This window comes from Phanerochaete carnosa, assembly GCF_000300595.1.
Source record: "Phanerochaete carnosa HHB-10118-sp unplaced genomic scaffold PHACAscaffold_10, whole genome shotgun sequence".
Classification (NCBI taxonomy): Eukaryota; Fungi; Basidiomycota; class Agaricomycetes; order Polyporales; family Phanerochaetaceae; genus Phanerochaete; species Phanerochaete carnosa.
In genome coordinates this window covers 1979099-1995177 of record NW_006767637.1, presented here as the reverse complement: position 1 = coordinate 1995177, position 16079 = coordinate 1979099, and the positions used below count along the sequence as shown (strand labels likewise).

General features: G+C 54.8%; 7 protein-coding genes across 7 annotated transcripts; 3 read left to right on the top strand and 4 right to left on the bottom strand.

The window, feature by feature from the left end:
* Positions 1-236: 236 nt before the first annotated feature.
* PHACADRAFT_263524 (uncharacterized protein) lies at positions 237-2259 on the bottom strand. The gene is made up of 6 exons (XM_007400494.1): positions 1935-2259; positions 1774-1878; positions 1391-1564; positions 1030-1332; positions 771-979; positions 237-722 (listed from the first exon to the last, which is right to left on the bottom strand). Exons 1-6 carry the CDS (start codon positions 2150-2152, stop codon positions 634-636), a joined length of 1098 nt encoding a protein of 365 aa, XP_007400556.1. The 5' UTR covers positions 2153-2259; the 3' UTR covers positions 237-633.
* Positions 2260-3040: 781 nt separating this feature from the next.
* PHACADRAFT_103430 (uncharacterized protein) lies at positions 3041-3919 on the top strand (the record flags this gene model as incomplete). Its single annotated transcript, XM_007400493.1, has 3 exons — positions 3041-3160; positions 3213-3450; positions 3501-3919. Coding segments are annotated over 3 exons (777 nt in total), but the record flags the coding sequence as incomplete, so codon positions are not given.
* Positions 3920-4567: 648 nt separating this feature from the next.
* PHACADRAFT_263521 (uncharacterized protein) lies at positions 4568-7294 on the top strand. The gene is made up of 6 exons (XM_007400492.1): positions 4568-5590; positions 5650-5966; positions 6024-6174; positions 6226-6379; positions 6440-6899; positions 6957-7294. The coding sequence occupies exons 1-6, from the start codon at positions 4871-4873 to the stop codon at positions 7168-7170; spliced, it is 2016 nt and encodes a 671-aa protein (XP_007400554.1). The 5' UTR covers positions 4568-4870; the 3' UTR covers positions 7171-7294.
* Positions 7295-7331: 37 nt separating this feature from the next.
* On the bottom strand, positions 7332-9319 carry PHACADRAFT_263518 (uncharacterized protein). The gene is made up of 4 exons (XM_007400491.1): positions 9171-9319; positions 8744-9119; positions 7931-8694; positions 7332-7879 (listed from the first exon to the last, which is right to left on the bottom strand). Exons 1-3 carry the CDS (start codon positions 9183-9185, stop codon positions 7970-7972), a joined length of 1116 nt encoding a protein of 371 aa, XP_007400553.1. The 5' UTR covers positions 9186-9319; the 3' UTR covers positions 7332-7879; positions 7931-7969.
* Positions 9320-9617: 298 nt separating this feature from the next.
* Positions 9618-10646, bottom strand: PHACADRAFT_263515 (uncharacterized protein). The gene is made up of 5 exons (XM_007400490.1): positions 10517-10646; positions 10348-10450; positions 10186-10292; positions 9875-10118; positions 9618-9814 (listed from the first exon to the last, which is right to left on the bottom strand). Exons 1-4 carry the CDS (start codon positions 10604-10606, stop codon positions 9951-9953), a joined length of 468 nt encoding a protein of 155 aa, XP_007400552.1. The 5' UTR covers positions 10607-10646; the 3' UTR covers positions 9618-9814; positions 9875-9950.
* Positions 10647-10749: 103 nt separating this feature from the next.
* Positions 10750-13344, top strand: PHACADRAFT_213243 (uncharacterized protein). Its single transcript, XM_007400489.1, has 5 exons — positions 10750-10909; positions 11017-11088; positions 11146-11215; positions 11284-12250; positions 12303-13344. The coding sequence occupies exons 1-5, from the start codon at positions 10867-10869 to the stop codon at positions 13200-13202; spliced, it is 2052 nt and encodes a 683-aa protein (XP_007400551.1). The 5' UTR covers positions 10750-10866; the 3' UTR covers positions 13203-13344.
* A 719-nt stretch (positions 13345-14063) lies between these two features.
* On the bottom strand, positions 14064-15831 carry PHACADRAFT_263510 (uncharacterized protein). The gene is made up of 6 exons (XM_007400488.1): positions 15638-15831; positions 15215-15588; positions 15089-15167; positions 14847-15039; positions 14397-14794; positions 14064-14341 (listed from the first exon to the last, which is right to left on the bottom strand). The coding sequence occupies exons 2-6, from the start codon at positions 15466-15468 to the stop codon at positions 14225-14227; spliced, it is 1041 nt and encodes a 346-aa protein (XP_007400550.1). The 5' UTR covers positions 15469-15588; positions 15638-15831; the 3' UTR covers positions 14064-14224.
* Between the last annotated feature and the right edge of the window lie 248 nt (positions 15832-16079).

The following is a 16079-nucleotide window of genomic DNA, read 5'->3' as shown; positions in this document are numbered from 1 at the left end:
GTTAATGGTGGTGCAAATATCAAAACTGGGGCTTCTAAGGTGCCCGTACCTACGGCAGAAGAGACGAGAGCGAGGCGAGCACAGTAGCGCGAGGCCCCAAGGAGCTGTGATAAACTCGCTGACCGATGTACCACGTGAAGGTATACGTTGTCGCAATGGCAACGCATGGCACATGCATGCATGAGCCCAAGACGGGATCAGAGTTCCCGCTGGTGGCGTTTTCGGGTTGAAGGTCGACGAGAACTCACCATCGGTAACCTCGATGGCCACCAGGCTACGGGTGCAATGGCAGGACTGCGAACAAGAACATGCTTCCGCAGGCCACAGGGTGCTAACCTCAATGCGGATCTACTTGTGACATCTACGAACACATTATGGTTAACAGAAGTATTTTTCAAGTTGTTGATAGATGAAGGTACAATGTACCCACCCATGACTAGCGGAGGGTGCTAACCGCTAAAGGTTTCCCTGCGCCTTGGAAAGCCCTGTGGCGGAACAGAACAAGGCACAACAAACACGGCAAGCCCCGCGCAAATGCTCTCATAGTGCTCGCTGTCAGCTCAAAAACAAATACAGAGTAATCCTTTATACATCGAAGACGTCAAGCACACACTAGTTTCACGATTCGGTACATTAGCCAGGGCGCGGCCAGCTCACACCCTGGTCATCTCGTCGCCTCATCTGGGTGACGTCGATGTACTGGCCTGGCCAACGTTCCTCGCCTACGGAAGATTAGTCTACGGTTGACTGAGAAGCAGAGCGAGACATACTGCGGTCAATGATGTTTACGTCAAGCTCGTCGTCTGCATCGTCGTCTTCTTCCTGTGATGGATCCCACCGGTCACGCGCAACTATCTCGGGGTTCCGTGCGCGGTCGAGCTCGAGGTCCTTCATCATACGTGACATTGAGTCCTGCTTGACCGCGTCCAGCTGATCCTCGCGAGCTTTGCGCGCGCGCTCGAGTTCGGGCAGGTACTCCCTGTCGCATCATAAGCATCATTTGAAGGGGGAAAGTGGCAGCCGACGCACTTTTCGTACTCGGCCCGCGCGGCCTGGACGGCATCGAAGAATTCCTTGATACCAGCGCCAGTCATACTGGAGACGCCAACGGCGGTGAGGTGTCGGTAGAACTCATCTAGGACGAGGCTCATGCTGTTCATCAGGCTGTGCATGTACGTCGGCTCGCCCTCGTCGTCTGTCGTGCCCTTGTGCGCCGCAAGCGCTGCCTGGAAGGCTTCAAAGTCCTGCATCCATTCCAAGGCAAAGTTGTGTGGCTGCACGTCCGTCTTGTTGAACACAAGGATGAAGGGAAGTTTTGTTTTATAGAGGATGCTGGAGAAAGGAGGCATGTTAGCGCCACACAGGAAGGGAGGAGGTAGACAGGGCGCACCTGCACGCGTAGAGCATGTTGGACATAAAAGTGGCAGGGGCTGTCGTTCGCGGGGTGTCGATAATATATGCGACCACGGTCGGCAGAGAAGACGCGATTGCATCTGTTATGATAGCTCCTGAGGCGGACCAGGTGAAGATTTCTATTTGCCCAGGGGTGTCGAGAACGACATAGCTATTGAGTAGAGTCAGTGAGTCTCAGAGAATATCATTGACGTCTGCAGATCGCTATGTGCCACGAAAAGCGTATGGAAGGAGACTTTCCAAGTCTCCGGTACGAGCACTTCTGAGGATTTGCAAAGGTTTTACCCCCAAAAGCAGTCGGAGATTAGTCCCTCGACACACACAGCGTTGTGCAGACTGTCAGAAGTAAGAGGCACGCACTCGACTGTCTCTGCCCGCTTCTCTACAAGCTCCAGAACCTGGTCAAACTTAGTCGTAAATAAGTTGAGAGCGGTTAGGATACCGCCGTTCGGACCCAGATTGTACCTTCACAGAGCAGTGAGTAACTGCAGTCACCCAAGTGCTAGCGGCGATCCACACACTCCTTCATGACCTCATGGTAGTTGACGGTATCTCGTATATCGATATTCGGCTCGTAGGGGACGTGTGTAACGGCAGGGTCCAGGTTAAGGACGTATGGAGGCGACGGCGGGTCCTGAGAGTGTAGGTACGAGTTGATTCGCTGCACGAAGGTCGACTTTCCAGCTCCTGCCATGCCAATGGTTATAATGACCACAGGTTTCTTCTTTTCATCAGCCATTGCTCGTAAATGTCGCCTAGCTTATCACAAGCTCGCGATGAAAATCTATGTCAAATAGGGTGCTCAACAATGCAGAGAAACCAGAGTCAAAGTGAACAAGTGCAGGGCAGGAGGAAGAGCCTTAAAAACCGAAAATCCTCACGATTTGCGAATAATGGACCCGATCACGTGATATCAACGGCTGGCTCGGGTTGGCTTCCGCCGCCCGCGTATCTTGTTCTCGACCACATCGCTATGGACGGTCCTCTTCAGCCCCGAGGACGCGGTTTCAAAATAAACGGGGCCTCCTCGAGACCACATTCACGCAACAAAACGTGGATCAACGGCCAAGACAACTCGGGGCACAGTAGCGACTCTGAGAGACGGGAGCACGGGGGTGGGCCACGCAGAGGACGCGGACAAGGTCGAGGGTCCGGACGATCGACTCCGCAGCTTTACCAGCCGTCGCAGCATCTTGCGGTGCCTGTCGTGCAGGATGAGGTTATGAGTGGGACGGAAGACGAGGGGCACGACGATTCTTACTCGGGAGCTGAGGACGATGAAGTAGAGGCTGTGGGTCTGGACGAGAAAGAGCCCGAGACCGCGGAAGAGCGGGAACGCTTTTACCAAGAGGTACGCTTGCACAATTGTTTTACGGCATGGAGCAGCTTACGTCGGGCCAGCTCGTGAAAGCTCGCGAAATTGAGCGCAAGACGGCCATTGCAGAGGGTAAGATGGACGACCCGCTGGTGCCCAAACGTTTGGACGAAGCCATCACCATGGTTGGAATCTGCACGGACATGTGTCCCAAATTTGAACGGTATCGGCGAGAACGCGAGAATAACCTGGATCGCTGGGAAGTTGTACGTACTTTCTTCGCCTTGGCCGTGCCGTTTATGATCTGTGCTCATGATTTGGAAGATTCCGGGAACCAAACGCGTCGATCACAAACGGGCTGTCAAAATATACGAGCGTGCAGCAGGAGACAAGACGTTGCCCTCTGACCTTCGCCCACCGCCAGTACTCCAGGTAAGCCCAACACAGCGACCTTAGTTTCCTAGGAAAGCGACGTTCTCGACAGAAAACCTTGGACTATCTCTTCCATGATCTTATTCCCCGTGGAGGCTTCAGGGAAACTTACACGTTCATCCGCGATCGTTCGCGAGCTATTCGCAGCGACTTCACAATGCAGCACGAGACCGGCGCATTGGCAATCGAATGCCATGACCGCTGTGCTCGTTTTCACATCCTTGCGCTGCACCTTGAACGAGATAAACCCAACTTCTCGCTTGCTCTGGAAGAGCAGCAGCTCATGAATAGTGAGTGCGGCCGCATATATAGCGGACTACCACTGAAATGCTTTTCCTAGCACTTCAAAGTCTGAAGGAGTTCTACGAGGATCAGCGCGGGCGATACCAGTCGTCTACCGAGCTGGAGATGCGTGTATACCACCGTCTCATTCACATCCGCGACCAGAAGGAACGACATGAGGACATTCCCCCCGAGATCTTGGACAACCCCACTTTTCAATTGGTTACAAAGTTCAGGTTCATTGTCCAAGCAAAGAGCGCTCCCATTAGCAAAATCTCCAAGCTCGTAGTAGACCAGGAGGCTCTAGAGATCTTTGGACAGCTCGCCGCTGTCCTTCGCGAGCAGAACAACATCGTCATGATTTACTTGGTTGCTTGCATCATGGAACGACTGTTTGGTACAGACACTATCGAGGACATCGAATCCATTCGAGGAGATCTCACTATACCTGAGATCATCGACGGTCTATCTCGACCGTTGCAAGCTGTCGAGTTCGAGCTCACCCCTTCGCCTGAGCAATCTCAGTCGACCGCCCTACCTGAGACCGATCAGCCTGTTGCGCGTACTGTGACTGAATGGCCGTCATCCAGCTTCACCTCGTCCCCCTCTGCACTCGCTCATACACAAAACGGGGGTGTCAAGTCGGCGTTTGGAGCTGTCACTTCTTCACAGCCCGTGCCGCATTCTGTCTTCGGTAATCACACTTCAACCATCACCACTTCTAATGGTCCAACTTCGGTGTTTGGAGCCCCTACCTTTGGGAGCAGCGCCCCGAAGTCTGTCTTTGGGGGTCCAGTATTTGGATCACCGAGCCGACCGCCTTCCATCGTCCCATCGCAACCTACGCAACCAGCACCAGCATCAACATCAACACCAGTGATTCAGACCCAGACTCAATTCACTACTAGTATCTTTTCGACCCCTCCATTCCCTACACCTGCCAAAACCCCTTCCCTGTCGCAGCCACCTGTATTTCATGAGGCAGTCTCCAATCAGCCGAATCTCGCTCCAGCAGCCCCGGCCAAGCCCTTTTTTGGCGGGTTCCCGTCATACAAGCCAGTGGTGCCTTCGCCTCTCAATCCTAATGCCGCCTCTTTTACCCCGAGTTTCTCTGTACCTAAGCCAGCACCTCCGGAGACACTACCGCAACCTCCAGCGTCTGCAAGTATTTTTCAGCTCCCCGCTCCATCGACGTCTTCGGAGGTTGAAGCAACGACGCTGCAGATAGCTCCCCAGGCGCCTACGCTATCATCCACGCCTCCCCTCCAGGAACCTGTCGAAGACCAGCAGCAGGCAGGCTCTGCTCGCATTATCGACCGCAGACAGACGTTATGGGATTTCCCTGGAAAAGCACAGCTGTACGAGGAGCCCTCGCCTGCAGGCTTGCCTCCGGCGCCGACTACGCCAGTGCCGCTTTCTCCAAATAAAATGCCACAGATGAGCAAGCCCGTGCCGCTGACACTACCTCCTACGCCAACCGCGCGGTGGTTCGATTCTTCATCATTGCCAGGGCCGACCCGGGAGAACTCCTCGTTACTCCTCCGCAAGCAGTCGCTCAACCTGTTCGGCCTACAAATGCCCGACTCGTCACCAACTGTTTATGACATTCTCAGTCCGCTGGCTCTGCCTTCGCCCAAGGCGAAGTCTCCACCTGCCCCGTTTGGGACTCCGATACCTTCGTCCACAGCGCCCGTTGCTGTGGCTTCGTCGTCCAAGCTGCTCCTCGATGGCATGGACGAGGTTACCTCATCTGCCAAGCCGTCTAATTCGCCCGTCAAACTGTCAAAGGCGAAGGGTAAGGAAAAGGAGACTGAGCCTAATCTCAGTTCTATGGCCCTCAATTTTTCGCGCAAGAGCTTGATCGTCAAGAAGTACTTCAATCGTTGGATTCAGAGGACGACTGACCGCGCCGCATACGCTGAGGCTCTGTCTCGCAGCGATGCTTACCAGGAGAAGGTTCAACGACGCCGTCTATCGAGCGATTTTGGTGCGATTCGGGACAAAGAACGATCGTCGGAGGCGAAGAAGCGTAGGGCGTCGATGACGTCCTCGCTGGAATCTGCCTCGGTGAAGCGGTCGAGGCGGCGCATCTCCGCTGAATATCGTCTGCCTCTATCAGACGAAGAGCTCGCACGACGCTTGAAAGAGGTGCATATCGCTCGTCCTCAACACTTCAACGCTATTCTTATCTATGTACTCTCCAATAGAACCATGAAGAACACCAAGAGCGCTGGGCGCGAGGCACGTTCCTTGAGAGCGTACGCCACCGTGTGCGCACGGCCACTGCAGACGAGGAGTATCCGCCCGAGTGGCGTATATGGCTCTCGACAAACATGGTCAACGATGGCACGGCGATATGGCTGGAGATCAAGTTTGACGTGCCCGAGTCGGGCGAGTGGCAGGCGGAGAGTATCTTTTCGATCCCAGTTCTGCCTAAGTACGACAACCCGCCATCACCCGGTGCGCCTGGGCTTATCGTGTTCGAGCGCACGCCGATGGATGGGGTAGACGATGTACTCGAGAGGTTGGTGATGGTGTTATTGGACTTGCGGAGGCAAAATACTGACGCCATGTATCCCAGGAAATATCGCATTCTAGACGATTGTGCCCGTCTTCGCGATATCATAGAAGTGTATAAGAAAGAATCACAGCCACGCTTCAAGCCCTCTCTCGCAATCATCACTTGGGCGGAGATTGACGGCCTCGAAGCTGCGTCGGACTTTGGTGACATGGTACGTGGATATCGTATTCTCTCTTGTACTCCATCTGACCTTAATCGTTAGGTCCAGGAACTTCGCAAGTCTGGCGCTGTTCGTGATGTCCAGAGCCTAATTATCTCGTCGAGCGCAATGGGCTTGGACAAAAAGTTCGAAGACCTACTCTGCTGCTTGGACTTGGACGTCGAGGACAAGCTGACGGCAGTCGTGTACTGGGAAGGTACGTTCGAGCCTTGGGCCTCTTGATATCCTCTGTACTTATTCCGACTACTCTGACTAGCCCTGACGGACTTGTTTACCGAGCCTCTTCAAACCATTGCCGCCGACTGGCTGGACAGCTGCTGGGTGAACGACAGGCTCGATTGGACACGGTATGGCGTGGTGACGCGCTCCCTCGAAGATACACTGAATGTCTTCCTACACGAGTTGCTATCGCTGCTCGATGGGCCGGCCGACGTCAAGCTTGAGATCCCCATCGATCTCGACGACTCACCTTACCTCACCGCGGCATACGCGTCTGGCCCGTATCTCGACGTATGCATTAGGCTGTCAGTCGCTCACGCAGAGGAAGTGCTGGGAGAAGAGCTTGCCGCTGTGTATGCTATCCCGCGAAGCGAGCTCGAGGAGTCCCGTCAGCGATTCGAGAACGTGCTGCAGACGACCTCGGATCGACTCAGGCAGCTCGCTGTCGCAACTATGGCACAAAAGAGACCAGCCTCAGATGAGAGCCTCACTGGAAGGTTGGTGTGCGTGACATGCCTTACGACGAGCATCAGGACTAATTTTTTTCATTGCAGTGCTGGCTCCGCTAACAAACGGCTCAAGCTGTCTTTCTCGCCAGAGCCCACCGAGCAAGCTGGCAGTGACGCTTCTGGGGTTGACGGATTCATTACACCGCCCCCGCTCAGCACAGCAGTATCCATTGCTGCGCTCAGCGAACCCCCAGCGAAGCCTCAGGTCACCATCGCCATGCTACGTGCACTTGCGCAGGGCGTGCTGAAGTCGAAGTAATTGTTCGGACTGGGAACGTTTCCTCATTTTGTGCTTATAGCGTTATCTATACCATCATCTACTGTAGTTGCTTTGCACGTATTACCCATTGCTATCGTCGCTCCGCACCTGTTTCGCATGTTTCACTAGGGTCCAATGAGCGGAAACGTCGGATAAAAGAGGGAGATAAAAGTAGATTTCGTCTGTTAAAAATCATACGGACAAGAAGAGAACAGATCAGGGGCATATGTACATTACTAGACATATGCTAAGACATCATAGGCAACCATACATGTGACGGAACGCGGGGATATCGGAGCAGACCGCACCGAGGGAAAGAGAGAAGAAAATGGTCCACCAATAAAGCGAGCACTCAAGACATAGACATAGATCCAACCGGGACATACCAGAAGAACGAACAGAGCCAGAGCTTCATCGGGAGGCTCCGGGACAGATCACCGTCTGCCTTGCTTACTTGCAAACTTTTCCGTTTCGTGTTTTCGTACTTGCGCCGTATGACCACTGGGAAAAAAGTCGTATCAGGGTATCGTATCTTCGCGCGTGTCGACTGAGAAAACAGGTCCGCATCGAACAGGATTGTTGGAGAGTCTAGGGTGCGAGTGTGCGCAAAACCGCAGCAGAATGCGCCTATGAGCATCCACAGCGAGGAGCGATTGGCGATCAACATCGGTTGCGGCCGGGCCAAACAGTTGCGTACTGCACCATCAGGCTGCCCCGTGGATCAGCGTGTGCATGCGAGAATTAACGAGGATGAGCTCACTCGGTAACTTGGTCAGCTTATCAACTGGCTCTATTCTGGCTAGTTTGGGTCCAGCTTTTCGCCGCGTGCGAGGACGCGGACGACTCGGCTGGGCTGAGAGATGGCTTCCATCATCGCCATGACTGCGGGCGGACGCTCGACGAGGCCGCCACCGCCATTGCCCGCACCACGACCGTCGTACCGCTGCTGGTTCGAGTTGCGGCGCCCGCGCGGGTTGCGATTATCATCAGGTGAGCGACGGCCTTGCTCACCAGAGCGACGTGGGCCGGCAGGATGGCCGTCCTTGCCGTTCTGAAGCTGTGTCGGAGCGACCTCGAAGACATCAAGGCCGGCGCGGGCGGCCCACTGAAGAATCATCGTGCCCGTTGCACGCGGCTCGTGCTTGTTCGGCTGCGGCGCAGGGAGCGGGACGGGCGAAGTAGAGGTTGCGCCGCTTGCCGGCGCGCCATCAGACAAGGGCTCGGGCGCGCCGGAGAGCACAGCGAGGATGACCTTCGGCTGGGTGTCCGGTTTGCCGATCTCGGCCGTGGCATGCTCGACCTCCCAGCGCGCGCAGCAGATTGTGCGGCGGACCCACTCCGGGGACGGCGCAGGGGGTACGCCATCGTGGAAGGGGATGCTGTCCCAGGGGACGAAGGCGTCATCGCGCTGGACCCGGATGCGGGGGTTCGTGCCAACCTGGGCCTCAAGGATGCGGGAAGCTGCCCGAGCACGCTGAGCAAGTAAACTAGTACCTTTCTTGAGGAGATCAAGAGTGTTGAGAGCTGTCTGCAAGTTGTGTGAACTGTTCCGGATGTACGGAGGCGTACGCACCTTCGAGGGGGACAATCACGATCTCGGGTCTTCCTTCTCTGCACCACTTCTTCACTTGAGATATTCCGTGGACCAAGACACTCGCATCGACGACTACGATGTCTGCGTCTTTCTCCTCAGCGGTCCCCTCCCTCTTGCGCCGCTCGTCCGCACCATTCATCTCGCCTCCTTTCTTTGCAGCCTTCGGTCCGCCTCCGGCGCCCTGCGCAGGTCTCCTGTTGCCCGAAGCCTGCGGCCCATTGTATTTACGGTCTCTCCAGCCTCCGTGCTCCTTCGCAGAGACAGTCTTCTCGAGCTGTTCGACCTGGTGATTGAGGAACGCCGCACCTAGTGCCTTGGACATCGCAAGCTTGTTTGCAGAGAGCATCGTCGAACCCTATACGACTTCGGTGGATGTTAGAGGGATGGTGAAGGCTGCGTTCCGCACCTTCTTATCTGCCATGTTTTGTGTGTGGTGGCTTGTTGGAGAGAGGAGGTGCAGCAGAGTTCACTCCGGGCTGTACACCTCACCTAACGCTCGGACCTGTGTACCTGCGCGACGATGTCGGTACAGAGGCGCTGTTGTGCACTCGTTTGTCGGCTTTGGCTGTGCAGGTTATAGCACTGGGCTCGATCTGGGGATGTGGGCAAAGGTGGGAAAGCTGCGGGAGCGGATCTTCGGACATGCGTATAAGCAAGCGGAGTAACGATAGTATACCAACACGGGTCAATAAGTGGAGTCAGATCAGTAAGAGTCGATCTAAACGAAGTAAGTAACTGAAATATTACTACATAAACCAAGCTTTCTGGACGGGTCAGCCTCTTTACCTTCGTCGTACACCGGATTCAAAGCCAGAAACATAAGGCTGGATCAATGCTGGGTAGCAAGGGGTGTGCTGGAGCTGCAATGCGCTGAACAGGACTCGTTCGTGACGATGTGGCAAGCCGATATTTGATATCTGTGAGTAGCTATGTCGTCTCCATACCACTGTATCTAGCTCAAATGCACACAGCGTCGTTGAGGAATCGGCAGCTGAGCTGATGCGAGGCAGTGCATGCTACCAAGGAAGATCTAATCCCAGATCAAGATTCCTAGTAGGACCCAAACGCAGAGTAAGGTGCAAAGTGCACCGAAAGAGGATGAAGGCTCACCTCGGCGACTGACAGAGCATGTCGCGCAAGGCTCTCAATGGTCAAATCTAACAGGTTACAGCGAGGTGCGGTAGCATCACTTGGATTCCTTTACCGTTGCCTGAGCCTGTAGCTTCGCCTGCATGATCTGTACAAGGTAGTTCAAATTCTCCTGCTTCTTTTGTATCGTGTCCTGTAGAGTCTCCAGATTCGTCCGGATGTACTCCACTTTCGCCGAATAATGCTTTGTCGCTTGTGCGCGTGACTGGTATCAAAATACACAAGAGTGGTCAGTTATGTATCAGCACAGGAAGCCGCAGATATCCGCATACCTTCTTCACGTAGTACCCAGTTCCCACATCTACTATGACGTTTTCCAGGTCGGAAAGCTTGCCAGGGACATACAACGAGTTTGTCAACGGCACAAGGATTGTCTTGTCTACCGCAAAACGGTCAGCGTATCTGGCATAAGAACTGAATGCTACATCACGCACCCTTGTTCTCCTGCTTCACCTCTGCGACATTATCGATGCAGGCCTTGAACTTCGCTTGTGCTTGTTTTAGTTGTGTGAAGGAATTCGTGAGGTGACTCAGTTCCTGTTTTCATAGCGTAGAGGACGTTATTTGGGATGAGCGAATACACGTCTCCAGCGAGTTACTTACCTCCTCCAGTTGCCTCCGGACCTCGGCAAGCTGTGACAGGTCTAGATCCGTTACATTGACTTGCTGTGGCTGCGATGACGAGGATGCCATTCTCGCTGGCTTCGGAACTGGCCTCGAGGATGATGGTACACCGCAGAGGCGTACTTGCTTATCATTATTACTGTGGGAATATGAAGATAACAGGCTCTATTTACCCTGTTACCCTGATAAAGGCACAGGACTAGAAGGCGCTTGAACTCTGTTATGGCTTGCTAGGCTTCTATCGCTTGCTACTTCTGCTTACCCCAAGGCACGCTGGCCTGTACAGGTCTTGTACAGCTTTCTCTTCCTCTTCCATCCTTGTGTACCCGATGAGCACCTCGGAGGCGAGGCAGCGTCCGCCACAAGACGTAGGTGAGCTCCCCCCTCGCACATACGGGGTGTATGCGGCTGGAGGACCCTTGGACGCTGTGCCGCATGCGCCTGTCGTCACAGCTTGCTGACTTCTGTCGTCTCTCCAGTTGCAATTTTCCATGCCTCCTTCCATCCTACTCAGGGCAATATCTTGGACTGGTCGCTGAAGGCAAGCGATGGTCAGTCCTCCCTCGAGAGATTGGCGAGCGTTGCTTAACCTCGTCGTATCTCGTTAGACTTCGACTTGGCAAACGTAGAGTTCAGCTGTCTCCCCAGCGGGCTGCATCTAGTCGAGGAGGACGTCGTGTAAGCCTTCTCCAAATTATGCCCGCTCCCACGATGTTGCGGCTAACACAGGTTTGCGACCCCCGCAGTTACTTCACAAAATCGTCGCACCAAGGCGTCTGCATCTTCCGGCGAAGACCGACTGCAGAGCATGGCCATCGAGGTTTCCGTCTCTCGTCGCTAGGCATCCTGCTCGCGAGGAGCACCCGCGCGCGGCCGTGGAAGCACGTTCCTGATCTGAAGCGCATGCTGAATACCATGTATCAGCGCATGGAAGACCGAATTACTACGCTAGGCTCTGCTCTGGGACCGGAGGACAGCGACTGGGAGCCAGCAAGGGCATTTTTTGAGGAGAGGCAGGTTCGACGGTCGGACCTCGGTGGAGCGGGAGACTGGCGAGGATGGGAGGCAGAGATGTCAGGATTCGGCCTGGACTACTCACCACTCGATTCTGCATCACAGACATCTTCCGAACCGTCAACACGAATCAACGCATCATTGTCCCAAGATCGGGACATGCTGATGAACCCAACGCTGCAACTGCCACATCTTCTGCGTGCGCTTGGCCCGTCGTCTCTCACACTGTACAAGCATATTCTCGGCCGTCGACGTGTACTCATATACACCACTCCGCCTGTCGAACCGGCGTGCGTCCTCTGCCAGGTTGCGGCGGACATGTGCTTTGAGGCACAGACGACCCCGTCGTTCAACCTCGACGAGCCCTCATCATTCAACTTCTCATCCTCGGCGAAGGGGAAGCTCAAGGACAAGGCCCGTGCTGGCATAAAGGTGCTCGGGGTCGTGACACTGCATGACCTGGACCGGTTGAAGGAGGAAAGCATGGACGGCCGCGGCTGGGTTGCGTGCACCACCGACGCGATATTCTTGGAGAAGCCCGAGTATTACGATTTACTGGTCGACTTGACGATTACCCCAAGCCGAGGCGGCAGGCCCACGATGGCATCGCCCAGGCCTTCCTCGTCGAGACCGCCCCCGTTCAGGGGCGAAAAGTACAGGCTATCAACAATACGCTTTACGTGGAGCGACGTCAAACTGGTGAGACTCTGCTTCGTCACGCCATTATATGCGCTAATAAAAGTTTTTTCAGTGGACGGAACTCGATCGACTGATGCAGTCGAGCTCTGATGGCTCCGAAACGACACCCGCTTTCACCCCTTCCTCTTCGTCATACTACCCCACAAGCAAGTCACAAGGCAAGCTCGCAAGCTTCGCATCTGGCTGGGGAGACGTCTGGCGCGTGTACGAAGACGTCTGTGTGATATGTGCGGGACTCTGGATGGGCACGTGGCGGTCGTCTTCGGTGTGGCGAGATCGGGAAGGGAGCCGTGCGGAGAACTGGGGCAGCATGCGGCCCAATGGCGATGATGCGCAGTCCGGGGCTTCTGGTGGCGATGGTTCCGATGCAAGGTCGACCAAGTCGAAGATGTACGTGCGCAACGTCGGAATGGGCATCGAAGGTCGGACCACGCCGCCGCCATCGATCGCACAGGAGGACGGGATCCTTCTGCACCGGACACCAAAGGCAATGCGACGGGCAAGCGGGAGCTCGGTGTGGACATGGGCCAGTGCGCGCGGCACAGGAGGCGGGAGCAACGCTACGGCGACGTCTGCGAAAACACAGAGGGGCAGCTCAGACGATGACGCACTTGAGGACGTTGATCGTCTGTCGCTGCGTGCGCAGCAAGCTGCGACGACGCTCGCGTTGCTGCAGACCTTCCAGGCGAATACGGACGGCCTGCTCGCGCGTCTTGCGGAGCTGCTGCCTGAGCGGACGGCGCACTCGCACCAGATGGCGCATAGCGTGGGCAGCAGCGCGCCCGCGATTGTGCTCACGCCGAGGGACCTAATGTCGTTTGACCTCGGTCCGCTGAGCGGCCTCGACGGGCGCTTCGTCGAGTGGCTTGTCGAGGTGTATGGCGACGGGGCGCGCGTGGTCGTTCGACGTGGCTGGCGGGACGTTGTGGCGCTCCTGCTGGGACTCAGTTGAATGTGATGAACTATCAGCTTCAGGATGAGATGGCGATAATTTTTTCTTGATTGATGTTATCTCGACTGTGATACTATACCCCGATACTGTAATCTTAGCATGACTAGCATCTACAATGCATCACTATTGCGCCTCTCTGAGCACTTATACGAGTCAGCCTGCGGCATTCGTTTGGAATGAAGGACATCAGCTACGATAATTATCACAAATATAACTTATTCACTGCCACAGGCATCCTTTCGCCATTCTTCTGCCTGGGGGGCGGCTGGAAACCTGTTTTCTTTCATTACGGCTAGTCAGAAAGCTATCACCAAAGTTGCACGTGGTAGGTGCGTAGCAGGAGGGGGGTATCCGTAAAGGTAATTCCGGCCTATCTCTACATATATTATTTTCGAAAACAAATTTCAACGGGCGCTTTCTGAACGCCACAAAGCCGGCGCTCTTGTGCTTCAATTTTTTTGGTACCTTTTTTCTGCCTTTCCTCATCGACATCGTTTATGATAGTTCATTTTGTATGGGCTCAAGAGGCGCTACGCAATATGATACTGTGATATAGCGCATACCGCGAGTGTTTGATATATACTGTCGCATGTCACGGCTCATAACTCATCTCTACTGGCTCATCCATTCCTTCTCCCAGGCGCAGTCTTCAAAACGCTGTGCGCGCCCTCGTAAGTCTTGGCCATGCGTCTACGACACCTTTTGTGTAGTATCTGATGTTTTATATACGATGCCGCCGAATTCGTGCTCGCACCGAGGCAGACTTCCTATTATGTCGCTTTCTTCCACTTCGGCGCAGTCGGAGAATACATCCGGCGGCTCTATCCCCCGGGTGTCGCCGACGCTTTCTCCCATCATAACATATGCAATCGTATTCATACATAGCCGATCCCTATATCATATCACCATCACCGGTCTCATAGTTCTAACGACGTCGGAAACGGCGGAACTTCAGAACCGCACGCCAAGGCGCACCACACTAATATACATCAACTACCTAAGTGCTTAGTATACCGAGCTCCTCAAGCATTCTCCTGTGGGTGAGCAATGAGCTTCACTGCGCTAATGCCTTTCTTCAGCCTCTCCAAGCCGCTAAGGATGCCCACGAGCCCACCAGGCAATACCTCGATGTTATTTGGCTGCAGAGTCGCCGGTGAGTATGGCCCAACGAGACGACTAGGTACGATGGCTGACCTTAATCTCACCAGCTTCGAGCCATCCTGTCAGCTCGGCGTACAGGTTCTTGCCAAGCTCGCGTCGCTCTGTACCCCAGAAGCTGCTATACACCATCACGGCCTGCTTTTCGGGCGTGGTCTTATCCTCGTCGACGGCACTGGGCAGGACAATTATGAGCTTTCCGCCCGGCGCGAGCACCTCGTACGCGGCGTTCTGTGTATCTGCAAACGAGACCGCGTCGAATACGACCTTGACTGGCTTGGCCGTAATCTTTTTCACGGCGGTGTGTAGCGCAGAGAGCGACGCATCGCGGTCAATGACGTGCGTCACACCGAGAGATTTGAGGTATGTCTCGTTATGCAGCGATCCCGTGGCAATGATGGGCGAGAACCCGGAGATCCGTGCAAACTGAACCACTACGCACACAGTCTGCGCTGGTTCCTGAGATGGACATGGATTGCTGCGCACCTTGTTGGCCGACGGCAGATGAGCCGCCGATAACGAGAATAGGTTCGCCTGCGTACTTGCCGCGGCCACCCTTCTCCCAGGGCGCAGTGAGACTGATGACATCTGTTCCTGTGCGGTAGTACAAGCCGACGGCTGCGGCTGCGGCTGCGAGAGGGATCGATGCGGCCTGATCCAACGTCAGGTTTGGTGGGATCTGAAACATATTTGTAGAGCGCTGACTGCCAAGGACTCGGGCAACGCACCTTGGCAATAATCTCGGCAGGTGCAATCGTGTACTGCTGGAATGTACCGCTACGGACATTGCGGAAGCCTGAGTGGAGCCTGCAAGACGGTCAGCAAGTTGCCATGGCGCTGGGCCTTCTACTTACACCCTGTCGCCGACGGCAACGTTGGTGACCTCGGGGCCGACTTTCTTGACGATGCCCGCCGAGTCAAGGCCTAGGACGATGGGATATTCGGTGACCAGGATCCCAAGCTCCGAGATTTTCCAGTCGGCGGGATTGAGCCCAGCCGCATGAACCTCGATGAGAACTTCGCCGGGCCCTGGCTCTGGGATGTCTCTCTCCTTGATTATAAGCTTGCCCTTGAGCTCGGGGAGGTATAGAGCCTTCTGGGTAGACATGCTGCTTTCGTTGCTCGAGGTAGACTCGGAGAGGCAGCTAAGCTGTTGGTGCTGGCAGATACTGTCTATGTCATCGTCCTTATAAGCTCAAGCAATGCAACAGCGGCAACCTTCGAGGGGCTGACATGACTCAGGAATGTGTACATCCTGCTGAGCCACAGCAACTCACAACGGCCCTTGCTTTACTGCGGCGGCATCAAGCCGTATGTGCCCACAGCCCAGATCTAAAGGTGATTAGTAAGGCAGATTGCGAATATGTGGCACTTAGCATGAAACGAGCGTATCACGCGTGAAGAAATGCTGTATGCACAAATGATATTAGCTGGCAGAATTCGACTAGTACCGAAGCGGAAGGTAGGCGACGAGCGAGCAAGGGACCCGGGATCGCCTCGTCGTGCCTCGAGACGACGGCGATGGTTCTCAGATAGTCGCAGTTCTAGTCATTTGGACCCATGAGTCAATGTCTATCACTCATGATCAATAAGCGAGCAATGAGTAAGGCGGCTCACTTCCATATGGATAATGACTGTACCATCAGAACGTTATTTAACTTATGACAACCTGCGGTTACATAATCTATCCCGACGAACTGCAGATACTGTAAAGCGCAT

Bases quoted from the DNA above. Each gene is read 5' to 3' on its own strand.
- PHACADRAFT_263524 (XM_007400494.1), bottom strand. From the start codon at position 2,152: ATGGCTGATGAAAAGAAGAAACCTGTGGTCATTATAACCATTGGCATG. The intron at 1,565-1,773 runs GTGCGTGCCTCT...TCTACTCAATAG, and splicing joins AAGCGGGCAGAGACAGTCGA to CTATGTCGTTCTCGACACCC. The intron at 980-1,029 runs GTGCGTCGGCTG...ATGATGCGACAG, and splicing joins GCGCGGGCCGAGTACGAAAA to GGAGTACCTGCCCGAACTCG.
- PHACADRAFT_263521 (XM_007400492.1), top strand. From the start codon at position 4,871: ATGCCACAGATGAGCAAGCCCGTGCCGCTGACACTACCTCCTACGCCA. The intron at 6,175-6,225 runs GTACGTGGATAT...CTTAATCGTTAG, and splicing joins CGTCGGACTTTGGTGACATG to GTCCAGGAACTTCGCAAGTC. The intron at 6,380-6,439 runs GTACGTTCGAGC...TACTCTGACTAG, and splicing joins GGCAGTCGTGTACTGGGAAG to CCCTGACGGACTTGTTTACC.
- PHACADRAFT_263518 (XM_007400491.1), bottom strand. The intron at 8,695-8,743 runs GTGCGTACGCCT...ACTTGCAGACAG, and splicing joins CGTGATTGTCCCCCTCGAAG to CTCTCAACACTCTTGATCTC.
- PHACADRAFT_263515 (XM_007400490.1), bottom strand. From the start codon at position 10,606: ATGGCATCCTCGTCATCGCAGCCACAGCAAGTCAATGTAACGGATCTA. The intron at 10,451-10,516 runs GTAAGTAACTCG...CTATGAAAACAG, and splicing joins TCCGGAGGCAACTGGAGGAG to GAACTGAGTCACCTCACGAA. The intron at 10,119-10,185 runs GTATGCGGATAT...TTTTGATACCAG, and splicing joins CTGGGTACTACGTGAAGAAG to TCACGCGCACAAGCGACAAA.
- PHACADRAFT_213243 (XM_007400489.1), top strand. From the start codon at position 10,867: ATGAGCACCTCGGAGGCGAGGCAGCGTCCGCCACAAGACGTAG. The intron at 11,089-11,145 runs GTCAGTCCTCCC...GTATCTCGTTAG, and splicing joins GTCGCTGAAGGCAAGCGATG to ACTTCGACTTGGCAAACGTA. The intron at 11,216-11,283 runs GTAAGCCTTCTC...CGACCCCCGCAG, and splicing joins CTAGTCGAGGAGGACGTCGT to TTACTTCACAAAATCGTCGC.
- PHACADRAFT_263510 (XM_007400488.1), bottom strand. From the start codon at position 15,468: ATGTCTACCCAGAAGGCTCTATACCTCCCCGAGCTCAAGGGCAAGCTT. The intron at 15,168-15,214 runs GTAAGTAGAAGG...ACCGTCTTGCAG, and splicing joins GTTGCCGTCGGCGACAGGGT to GCTCCACTCAGGCTTCCGCA. The intron at 15,040-15,088 runs GTGCGTTGCCCG...AATATGTTTCAG, and splicing joins CTGCCGAGATTATTGCCAAG to ATCCCACCAAACCTGACGTT.